Source organism: Opisthorchis viverrini (assembly GCF_000715545.1).
Source record: "Opisthorchis viverrini unplaced genomic scaffold opera_v5_25, whole genome shotgun sequence".
NCBI lineage: Eukaryota > Metazoa > Platyhelminthes > Trematoda > Opisthorchiida > Opisthorchiidae > Opisthorchis > Opisthorchis viverrini.
Window position 1 is genome coordinate 2,005,038 of NW_008751681.1, and position 12,177 is coordinate 2,017,214.

Sequence of the window (12,177 nt, forward strand, 5' to 3'; positions counted from 1 at the left end):
CCTTGCGCCTGGGCGGCTGGGAAGTATCATTCGCCCTCAGCTCATCGCTCACTTTCCTTACCCTATACTTCTCCTTACCCATCGAACGATGCAGTGCGATCAGCTCATATACCGGTTCCCTAGCCAGTGTTCCGTGTCTAAACCGTCGCCCAGAAAGATAATTCAAAATACTCTTTCCAACCTCAAAAGATCTGATACGGGTTGCAGCCTTTAATGTTCGGGGCGAGTTGCCCAAGTGCGAGTTTACTGACCGGAAGGTCCATGGTTCGAACTCGACCTCTGCCTCTCGACCTCCCCTGTCCAGGGTTGAGCAACCTGGCAATATCCAAGCCCTCGTACAACTTTCGGGTGACATGGCAGTTAGGCACCGAAAGGGTGCTACAGCTGAACGGTTTTTATTTTTAATGTTCGTATACTCTATATCAGATTCGGCAACAAGCATCTCTTACTGGAACCTTGCTTCAACCCGTCGACATATGTTTTCTCCGAAACCTGCATGCAAGACTCCATATTGGTCGTGCACCACAATCAGATTAAGGCGAGATGTCTCAGCGGTTAATGACCGGAAAGTTCGCGACTCGAACCCGGCCTCTGCTTCTGCACTTCTGTCCAGGCTTGGCAACTTGGCCATGTATCAGCCCTCGTGCTTCCATCGGTTGGCATGCCAGCTAGGCACCGGAAGGGTGTTACAACTGAGCCAGTTTTTTTAAATTTTTTTTACCCCAAGCCGGTTAGGACGAGCTCAGCTGTTCCACATTTCACTCTTCGGATATCTGACGAATACAACTCAATGACTTGTGGTGTCTTGTGTGGGAGTTGCACTCATTTCCAAGACTGAAAACGCCATACTGGACTAGATCCCAATAAACAATTGTCCTTGCGCTGTGTTGCCCGGCTCGATTGAGGTCGATGCAGTTGGATGCTGTAAACGGTATTTATTTGTCGTATCAGCATACGCCCCAACAGACAGCAGTTCGGGGACCGAGAATGACGGGTTTTGTCAACATCTGTCATCACTGTTTCGGTCAGCAGTAAGGATATCGTAATCCTAGCGAGCGATGTAAATTCGCATGTTGGCCAACTTAGTCCGGAAATAGCACACTTGGGTGGTAGATCTGGAGCCGGATATTGAACCACGCGAGCCCGAATGGGACATCGACACCAGTAACTGAAATCCAGCTTGAGATATCAACCCTCAAGCGCGGCAAGGTACCTGCTGCGGATGGCTTACCCCGCACTCTCAAAACAAGGTGGCGAGGTCCTGGTGGACAGTCTGACAACCATACTGTAGATTTGGAACAAAAGCAATACCAGCCGAATGGAGCTCTTCGACCGGCATTCCCGTCTTCAAAAAAGGGCGCAAGAACGTCATACGTAAATCATCGTAGCATCAATCTGGTACATATAACATCTAAGGTACTCTCGGTCAAGTTCTTGGATAGCGCCACTCACGTCGGTCGTTTTTCTTGATCTGAAAACAGCGTTTGGCTCTGTCGTTCCTCAGAAATTTTGGCAATGTTTGTCAACTGAGGGTGCCCGTTCCAAATTCAGTTCCCTTAAAAGGGCTCTGTGTGCGGACCCCTGTGGGTGCGTACGAGTTCACCATATCCAGTGGTGTGAACCAAGGCTGCTCTCTCTCATCCTTTCTCTTCAACTGTTATTGATATGCTTGAAATTTCTCTACCCGCCTCTAAAACCTTGTGGGTCGAAATGCTCCGTTGACGTTCTTTCATTGACAGTGAGTATGCGGACGACATTGCTGTCCCTGTTTCAGATACCTGAAAAACGCAAACCATTTTGAATAATTACCTCACGGTTTGGCATGCTCTTCACACCTGCAAAGTGTAAGGTGCTGCTACAAAACAGGGTGTTTTGGTCTGGGACCAAAACGGAACCTCGCGCTTGCAGAGCAGGCGGTTTTTGTAGAATTTTTTCTTACCTGGGCAGTTGTATAAGTCATGGCGGACTGGCTTGGGTCGGGAAAGGCAGAAGAGCTTTTTCCAACCTCCGACACCTATGGCACCGACGAAACGTCAGTTTGTATATCAAGAGCAGAGTTTACACCGCGGCAGTGCGATCCAGACTTCTTTAGGATCAAAGACATGACATATACGCGCAGAGGATGTACGAAAAATGTCAGTGGTTGACCATCGGTGTCCGAAGAATTGGTCAGGTCTGGTAGGAACATCGCATTGGTAATGTTGGGGTACGCCAGATGGTCTTAGGAAGATAGATGAAATACTCACGCTCCACGGATTATGTTGGTTAGATCATGTACTCAACATGCCAGGAGACCGTCTGCCTGGCAGAGCTATGATCGCTCAGCTCTGTACTGAGTGGAGGTAATCAAGAGACGGACGGTGTGTGACTTGACGGCGAAGTATGAAAACGAGAGGTTCAGCTGGGTCCCAGGTGAGTCTCTTGAGAAAACCAAATTAGTTTGCAGATGAGTGTATATTCGCTAATTCCGTGCAATTTGGTTTCAAGTAGAACATGAGGTTGACGGAAACCCGGGGACTGTGCCTACCTGATGAGCCCCAAAAAGGGCGAAACCGGTCGTAGGCCTTCGACGGATTTTCAGCAACCTTATGAGTAGTACATCACAAAGATATACATGTATCGCGATATTTCAAATATCGTAGCGACTGAAACATGAGGTGGCCTGGTGCAGCACATTCAGTTGCCTGAGAACATCATAAACGAGAGATTCAGCTGGGTTCCAGGTGAGTCTCTCGAAAAAACCAAATTAGTTTGCAAATGAGTGTCTATTCGCTAAGTATGAAGACCTCTACTGAGTCGGGTCGACAACTACCGTTTTCCGAGATGGAGACTCCGGGGACTCAACTCACTAGCGGTTACTGACACTGGCAGAAGTGCCACAATCAATCAGTGGTGCTTGTGCCTGAAAGCTATCGCCTTCAGCGTGTAGCCACCCAGTTTCCGAACTAACCAAACATGCCATCGCCTTCAAAGCTTGATTGTATGTCCCACGCTTCCACTTTCCGGTGTTCGAAATTATAGCAGTTAAAAAAATACACCTATGGTGCACAGTTAATAGCTGGTAAATTGGATTGCTTGATTGGCAGATACAGCCAAGCGTCGATGGCGACTGCGTAAGGAGTTAGTTCATATTTCATCAGTCTTATTTGAAGGGACATGATACTGGGCCATGGGAACACCATCAACTGCGCGATTGAACCCTGTCTGACAATGTCACCAATCACTGATGGGTTGAGTACCGGGGTTCTTATCCTATGGGCTTGCTTTTGGCTTTCCCATAAGAGAAATGTACAGAACCGGACAAGAGACATGAAACATCTCACTGGTGGTTTATTGCTTGTCCGACACTCCCAGCTTGCTTGCTATTCGAAATATACACCACAATTTGTCCAGACTTTTCAGGGTTGGTTTACTACGCCTTCCGCAACACTACAGAGCCTGTATCACCACAATGGGTACCAACACGCCAGTAGTGGGGATTGTTGCCTAGCTATCATGCTGTCGTTCAGATGCAGTATCCTTTCGGTGCCTAGGTGCCATGTCAATGTGAGGAGGTAGGAGGGCTGGGATACTGCCAGATTACCCAAGCCTATACAAGAGCAGTCGAAGCTGGCATTTTAATCATGGAGGGAAAACGTCTCAATAAAATGAGAAGGGACTTGTACCGAAAAAAACTGAAGAAACAAGCGAGGCTCCTACACTTTACAGAGTCTTGGAGAAAATACATTTGAACATGATGTTGGAGTAGACACCATAAACTTCATTGACTCAGGAGCATTTACGTAGTTCAACCAACCCAAGCTCACCACACGACGGCAATTTCTCTGGAAATGTTAACCATAGGATCAGGCGCCACCCAAGAAGGTGCGAAACTCCTACAATTGCCGTCTTTACTTCACGTTGGTATATCATGGCGCGTCCTCTACGTACCTTATACTTACAGTAGAAAACGCTTCCCCTGGTCGATGGTGGTCTGGCATACGTGCTCGAGACACATTGACTTGACAAGCGTTATCTCCCACTCAGGCGAATCCGACTATTTGTCAATTTCGGTTGACTTCTTAACGCCAGTTGCGCTACGATTATTTGAAGGAGCTTGGGGTCTGTAGACAAGAGGACGATTTCCCACGATGGTTTTGTTGGTACATAACATAACTAATCGTTCAGCTGCAGCACCATTCCGGTGTCTAGCTGCCATGTCGGTAGAGGAAAACACGAAGGCTGAAACACTTTCCGGCTGCCTAGACTTGGACGGGAGCAGTCTAGATACCGGGGTTGGATTCCAACCACGTACCCTAAACACAGCCATCTCGAGCTTGTATATACAACCCTTGAGCTCCAGTGGAACCAGTTCCTGGCGCCAAACATCCTTCTGAGATACGTGCACTGATTTCACCGTCACAGTGTAGACATGTGCAGCTCTCAAGTCAAGTAAACTTGTCGTCAGTAATTCTGAAGTTTCAAAGAAAGACAAGGAAAGTGAAATCCTGAATGTGTAGCGTGCGCTCCGGAACAAAGGGTCACATCAGAGTAGTTTATGTGGTCCTGCGGTCGTTAGATATCAAGACCAAACGGTCCGCACAATTTAAATCCGCTGATCTTCCTCCAGATGTGATCTTGACACCAACAACCCACTCCATTGTGATGCCGATGATAACTGATCAGGGGACAACGTGACGAACCCTTCCAGCGGAAACCTCAGGATAGCTCATTATGAACCGTGAGTCAACCAGAAGTGCGGGAATATTTGATCCAAAGAATGTTCAGAGGACAGTCGTCGTTGCCCAAGCATTTTTAATGTCAACATATTCACGAAGTTTAAGAAAACCGCAAGTGTTGCTGGTATTTGTGACGCTGCTCTTACCTGGTGCCCTCGAACTTGCGTCCCACATGAAATCATTCATCGCAGTGTGAATCCAGTGATCGTGTTCAGCTAGGTTTGTAGTCCCAACAACTGAAACAGTCCTTTCAGACATCTTTTTCTCAATAGATGCATATTTATTGATTAGCTACAGTTTGCTGAAACCACTAGGTCAATTTAAAATATGGAGATTCACCACCACCAAACCACTAACCCACCGCTACGCACAACTACGCACTGATGATGTCACCTCGATTGGTGATGAAACGTTTGCAACCAAATTGCCCAGCTCAGCGAACAAGCCAACGACCATTCACCGCCGTCTTTGAAAAAACTCATGGGAGCCTCCGGTCGTCTGGCACGTCAGGGCAGAAGGTCGCAATAACACTTTGGAATCTGAGAAAGGGTCTAAACTCAGACCATAGGTTGAATGAGAGTGGGTGTAGAGGCAGATAGCCAACTAAACTGCTGTTGAAAATATCCATCCCAGCGGTCAAGACTTCGGTTCTTGTGAAATGCTATAATTTCACTTTGGGATGGTCTAGGTAACAAGGGTCTAGGGGTCCTCTTTTGTGTACAAGATGAAACGGCTTCTGTATATTCGCTGCACTAGCTCCCTCCATTTCTGAAGTCCTGATTCCACCAGTTTTATCAATCTGCCCTGTTCCCATTCCACCAGGGCTTGGATGCTATGCCTTCCAATCATGCAGTGGTACAGACGACCATGAACGATCGCGTTTGCCAGAGCTTTAGGTTGTACGGCAAATTCGTATCGGGAATAACCGTAAATGTATGGTGTTCTACTTTGAAATTATTTTAATATACGGTTTTTCCGTTTTCTGACATTAGTTCTTTCAGGTTTTTTGAAAATATGTTATGCTTGCTAACTGCGTATCGTTTCTTCTAGGCCAACACCCCAACGGCTGCAGGAGACTCATTTGTCAAAGGACATGGAAGCCCGAAGGTTGCTACTCCTGATTCAATGCCAAAAGTTCACCCCTCGCGGAAACTAACGCCAAAACCCGGGCCAGTCACGTCGCGCGTTACACCTCGTCCCTTATCAGGCACGCCGAGACCGCCCCTGGGAACTCGTGAACGTTATGGTCCGGTTCCTCCACGACCAACTTCCACTCCACCCTCCGTACATATACTCAAGCACACACCCCCTGCTTCGTCACCGAATTTCACTCCCTTTCACCCTAGCGGATTACAGAAACACCCGACTCCACGTTTATCTAAAGGTGCACCCCGCAAGATCGCTCAGTCCCCTGGGGTTTTTTCTCCGAAATCCGCTACTCGAGTGGGGAAACCTACACCCGCTTTTTCTGGCACTAGCCCACGCTCGCCACGAAGTGCGCTACCTACACCGTCTCCATTAGTACGATCGCCCGCTCCGAAAGTACTGGACTCACGTCAATCTCCTCACAGGGCCCGAAATGGTGTCAGACGCTCAAACGTTCGAAGCACATCGCGCTTATCTCTCACCTCGAAGAATCATGGAAGTGACAGATCAGGTATCACCACAGTGACACCTCCTGGACGCTCATCAAGTGCGGCGACTGAACTAGCTGCTTCACCTGTGCGTACACCTGGTACTAAAATCTCTGGATATCACACAGCGCGCCTTGGAAGTCCATCCAGTTCACTAAAGGACAAACTGAAAGCCAATAAAGTTTCACTCGAGGGCCTTACGAAGAAGCCTGTGCATCCAAATACCGCGCGAGGACTGCATGCCAAGATAAAACGACCGATAGATAGTCGTGCTAGTATGGTGACTGAAAACATAATCAGATCAGCTGCGAAGCGGGCAAAGGGTGTTTCGTTCGGTCCAGCATTAAGTCCTGAGCAGTTCGATAAAACTCTCCCACCATCCACACCAGTAAAGAAGGGAGCAATTCCACAGGAAGCCACTACTCCAAGTACTTCGAATGCTTTGTTGAAACACAGGGCACCCACACCGTTTTCTAGATCTGTCTCTGGAGTCTCTCAGAAACAAACACCAATGTTTTCACCAAGCTATGTGACTGCTACACCTAGTAGGATTTCAGGAGTTATTTCGTTACCACCAACGCCAGATACTAACCTCCTAGATTCGTTGAATGGCTCATTGAAGAGTTCTGAGAGGCCCATTTCTTTTGCAACATACTCCGCCCCGGCGCATAAACAGCGCTCACCTGGGAGAACATTAAAGCCTCATCTTCGACATTCATTTGGTCCCGAAGCTACAGCCTGGCAAAAGGTTTCTCGTAAGCAAGCAGTCCCACGTGTCCCTCATTCCACTCCTACTTCTCCTCACCGAACCGCAACGATCCATTCTGGGGCTAGCAATCAAGATCGAAGCACTGGCTTCCCACGTATCTCTGCTTCGTTTTCTGGTAAGAGTCGCTCGCCCTTAGTAGTTCATTCGACCGATGCCAAAACCAACAGTCCTCGTCGCAGTTTAGTTCATCCACGTTTGTCATCCGCCTATTCTAGAAAGAGTCCTCTATTATTCAGTCCTTTAAGCACGAATCACTTGTTAGAAAAAGACCCAGGGGGTGTGTTGTCACTGGATAGCCCCCGCCATAGTGTTGGTCGTCCGCGCGCATCGTCTGTTCCGCTAGAGGAAAGCAGTGGTTGGATTACGCCCACCACTACCAGCCGACTCTCGAACAACACTAAATCTAGGACCCCATCGGTGTCTGGTGTTGCTGCTTTATCCCAAATGAATGGTGTCAGTCCACCTGAAAGTCGTAATGTTGGACGACCGCGGTCTTCATCTATTCCGTCTGCTGAAAGGAGCAACAATTCTCACAGTGCTAAGCGCATGATTGGTGCTCATCGATTGAAGGAAACTCCGAGGTCTTCCATAACGCCACGCATACCACCTGATGCTGATTTACTTCCATCATCTAATCTCAGTCCACCGACCCGTTGGTCACATGCGTCGTCTACGAAGCGAAGTGCATCGTCGACACCACGTAGTACGAAGAGAACTGTTTCGAAGACTCCGCTGACGGGTGTTCGTCGATTGATGAAGACGCCGAAGTCTTCAGGCACTCCTCGTGTATCTGGAGTAGCCGATCTGTTCCAGACAACCGATGTGAATGTAGTGAGTCCTCATCGTAGTGTTGGTCGTCCACGAGCGTCATCTGCGAAGCAAAGTGCATCGTCGACACCACGTAGTACGAAGCGAACTGTTTCGAAGACTCCGCTGACGGGTGTTCGTCGATTGATGAAGACGCCGAAGTCTTCAGGCACTCCTCGTGTATCTGGAGTAGCCGATCTGTTCCAGACAACCGATGTGAATGTAGTGAGTCCTCATCGTAGTGTTGGTCGTCCACGAGCGTCATCTGCGAAGCGAAGTGCATCGTCGACACCACGTAGTACGAAGCGAACTGTTTCGAAGACTCCGCTGACGGGTGTTCGTCGATTGATGAAGACGCCGAAGTCTTCAGGCACTCCTCGTGTATCTGGAGTAGCCGATCTGTTCCAGACAACCGATGTGAATGTAGTGAGTCCTCATCGTAGTGTTGGTCGTCCACGAGCGTCATCTGCGAAGCGAAGTGCATCGTCGACACCACGTAGTACGAAGCGAACTGTTTCGAAGACTCCGCTGACGGGTGTTCGTCGATTGATGAAGACGCCGAAGTCTTCAGGCACTCCTCGTGTATCTGGAGTAGCCGATCTGTTCCAGACAACCGATGTGAATGTAGTGAGTCCTCATCGTAGTGTTGGTCGTCCACGAGCGTCATCTGCGAAGCGAAGTGCATCGTCGACACCACGTAGTACGAAGCGAACTGTTTCGAAGACTCCGCTGACGGGTGTTCGTCGATTGATGAAGACGCCGAAGTCTTCAGGCACTCCTCGTGTATCTGGAGTAGCCGATCTGTTCCAGACAACCGATGTGAATGTAGTGAGTCCTCATCGTAGTGTTGGTCGTCCACGAGCGTCATCTGCGAAGCGAAGTGCATCGTCGACACCACGTAGTACGAAGCGAACTGTTTCGAAGACTCCGCTGACGGGTGTTCGTCGATTGATGAAGACGCCGAAGTCTTCAGGCACTCCTCGTGTATCTGGAGTAGCCGATCTGTTCCAGACAACCGATGTGAATGTAGTGAGTCCTCATCGTAGTGTTGGTCGTCCACGAGCGTCATCTGCGAAGCGAAGTGCATCGTCGACACCACGTAGTACGAAGCGAACTGTTTCGAAGACTCCGCTGACGGGTGTTCGTCGATTGATGAAGACGCCGAAGTCTTCAGGCACTCCTCGTGTATCTGGAGTAGCCGATCTGTTCCAGACAACCGATGTGAATGTAGTGAGTCCTCATCGTAGTGTTGGTCGTCCACGAGCGTCATCTGCGAAGCGAAGTGCATCGTCGACACCACGTAGTACGAAGCGAACTGTTTCGAAGACTCCGCTGACGGGTGTTCGTCGATTGATGAAGACGCCGAAGTCTTCAGGCACTCCTCGTGTATCTGGAGTAGCCGATCTGTTCCAGACAACCGATGTGAATGTAGTGAGTCCTCATCGTAGTGTTGGTCGTCCACGAGCGTCATCTGCGAAGCGAAGTGCATCGTCGACACCACGTAGTACGAAGCGAACTGTTTCGAAGACTCCGCTGACGGGTGTTCGTCGATTGATGAAGACGCCGAAGTCTTCAGGCACTCCTCGTGTATCTGGAGTAGCCGATCTGTTCCAGACAACCGATGTGAATGTAGTGAGTCCTCATCGTAGTGTTGGTCGTCCACGAGCGTCATCTGCGAAGCAAAGTGCATCGTCGACACCACGTAGTACGAAGCGAACTTTTTCGAAGACTCCGCTGACGGGTGTTCGTCGATTGATGAAAACGCCGAAGTCTTCAGGCACTCCTCGTGTATCTGGAGTAGCCGATCTGTTTCAGACAACCGATGTGAATGTAGTGAGTCCTCATCGTAGTGTTGGTCGTCCGCGTGCTTCATCCTCAGCTAATGATAAGAGTGGTATGAAAGATAATCTGATTGCAGCTGTTCCAGCTGGTGTGGTGCGTGCTCGTCGAAGACAGGTAGGCGTCGATCATCGAAGTATCTCAGTTGGAGATGAGGTACCTTCTGTTTCAAAAGAAAGCCGTATGCGCTCTTGTCGCGGTAAGCTCAACAATAAAAAAATTCCCAAATCTGTGGGGAAATCGAAAACTGTTATAGGTGATCTTGATTCAGACGTCTCGTCCAAGGAGCCTAAGTCTATGGGAGGTAACACCAATGGAAATTCTTCCGTTATCACCGATCACCGTTCATCAACTTTGCCGTCGTCGTTGGTGTCTGTTATGGGTTCTCGACGGCGTGGGAGGACGGCAGAGGTTCCTGGATTTGTTGAAGAGCACTCTCCCGTGAGAAAGAAACGCAACCTACGTGGGGGTGTTCAGTCCTCAAGGTCGGTGAGTAAATCTGTCCTCAAGGACACTCCAGGGATACCGGATGCTAAACCAACGATAGCGAGACAGACTCGCAGTCGTGTCCAACTTGGCACGAAGAACGTTGATTCTAAGGGCCCCAAGCTGTCATCACCTGCACGAGGGAAGCGAATCATTCGACCCGAGCGGTTGGTCGCAGCCAAGGTTTCCACTCCCGGTTCGGAAAATAAGCTTGGAGTACTGGCTGCTGGAACCAAAAGGCGCCAACTGGATGCTTCACAGCACTCTCCAGTTAATTCGAAAGACGTTTCCACTGTACATCCGCCGTCTACGAAAAGGCGTGCTGTTACTACTGTTATAGATAAGAAGGAATCGCCACGTTCGGCCTCTGCAAACGCATCCAGCAAATCTAGCAAGGTTTTACTCCAGAAGGTTTCTGTGACCCCTCGTAAGTTGCGGGGTGGGAAAAAGGTGGCTGTTGATGAGGGCTACTTGCAACATGCAGTCACTAGTCCGAAAATACAGTCACTTCCAACTGTCTCGTCCAAGAGAGTGCGTTCCAATCAGCCCAGCACACGTACTGCAGTATCGGTACCGATCCGAAAGTCCACTAAAAAAACTGAAGCATCTTCTCTTAGAAAGAAATCATTCTCACAAACGGCTAATAACAGCCCGAGTTTAGCCGGTCCCACTTTAAGGCGAGGTAGACGTGGAACATCCGATACACAGTCTGTTAAAGGGGAGCTGTCTATATCACCCCGTAAGACTCGCACAACCCTGCGAAGGCGTGTATGACTGGTCCGTACTAGATGTGCAACCTATTGATTAGAATTAATGACTGTTTACCGTGTATCCAGAAACTGATGCCATGCTCTTATGCTTTGTCTATTTGCCTATCACTAACACAAGGAACATCTGTGAGTAATGCTCATTTCCTCGGTGTATTTTACCCCATCTTCGTATTTTCGGACCATTGGTGTATCGTGTGTATAGTTGTTCATTCGTGTATTTACTGATCATACAGAAATGAGTTCCCTTACAGGTCTTCGCAATTTTTTTAGTACAACGGGATTTCTAGAGTCAGGGGAGCTCTAAACATTTCACATCTCACTTATACTTCTTGGTATTCTTCGTAGGAACTGCTGTTCTTATTCCAACGTAGCAGCTTCCTGTTGCAAAAGAGGGCTTGCTAGAAAAGGTCCAGAGAATGTTTATAGGGTTTCATAGGAGCACATGAATTGTTATTTGTCTGGAGTTTGAAATGGTTCCAATATCGTCATTCAGTATGTTTCTAACGTTTTGGTGCAGCCTCCAAGTTTCCAATCGGCCAGTGGTCGACACATTGCAGGGGAAACTACTGAAATTAAGTAACCGAGTGTGGAAGAAGAATGGCTTGGCTCGACTTTAATATGCCGAGGTGGTGCTAACTGGATCGCCTCATGCAGCCGCTTGACTGCGTACTGCCGTTGCATGAATTTCGGAATAATGTGACACTACTGTTAAGTAGTTTGTTATTTATCTGCCGCGGCGATGGATAACATAAGAAGCTGTTTAGGTAGCAGTTTTGAAGCGCGTGCAAATCCGCCGCAAGTTCTTCCTTACGTAGCGTCTAGGCTTGGGCAACTTAGCAATATACCAGCCCTCTTGCTTTCTTCAGGTGGCATGGCAGCCAGGCACCGAAAGGGTGTTATGACTGAACGATCGTACTATAGTTTAGATCAGCTAGCTAGGTAGATACACAGCTTATAGCTTTGATGGTGTTCCTGCGTACCACCATCAAAGATAGCATGGCAGCTTTAACTGCGTCGGGCAGATATTTGGATGGATCTCGAATGCAGATCGTTGTCCTAGTTACGCCAACGGTGTCTGGATTGTAAGGCCGCATAGCCCCTCTAGTCCTTTCCCAACACTCGCCTGCTGGAGATGTAAGCTTACTTGGCTCACC

General features: G+C 48.7%; 2 protein-coding genes across 2 annotated transcripts; one reads left to right on the forward strand and one right to left on the reverse strand.

Annotated features, from left to right (window-relative positions):
• Window positions 1-2,382: 2,382 nt before the first annotated feature.
• Window positions 2,383-11,640, forward strand: T265_02166 (hypothetical protein; the record flags this gene model as incomplete). Its single annotated transcript, XM_009166340.1, has 3 exons — window positions 2,383-2,412; window positions 5,769-10,680; window positions 11,549-11,640. 3 exons carry the CDS (start codon window positions 2,383-2,385, stop codon window positions 11,638-11,640), a joined length of 5,034 nt encoding a protein of 1,677 aa, XP_009164604.1.
• T265_02167 (hypothetical protein) lies at window positions 7,792-9,801 on the reverse strand (the record flags this gene model as incomplete). The annotated part of the gene is made up of 1 exon (XM_009166341.1): window positions 7,792-9,801. One exon carries the CDS (start codon window positions 9,799-9,801, stop codon window positions 7,792-7,794), a length of 2,010 nt encoding a protein of 669 aa, XP_009164605.1.
• Window positions 11,641-12,177: the final 537 nt, after the last annotated feature.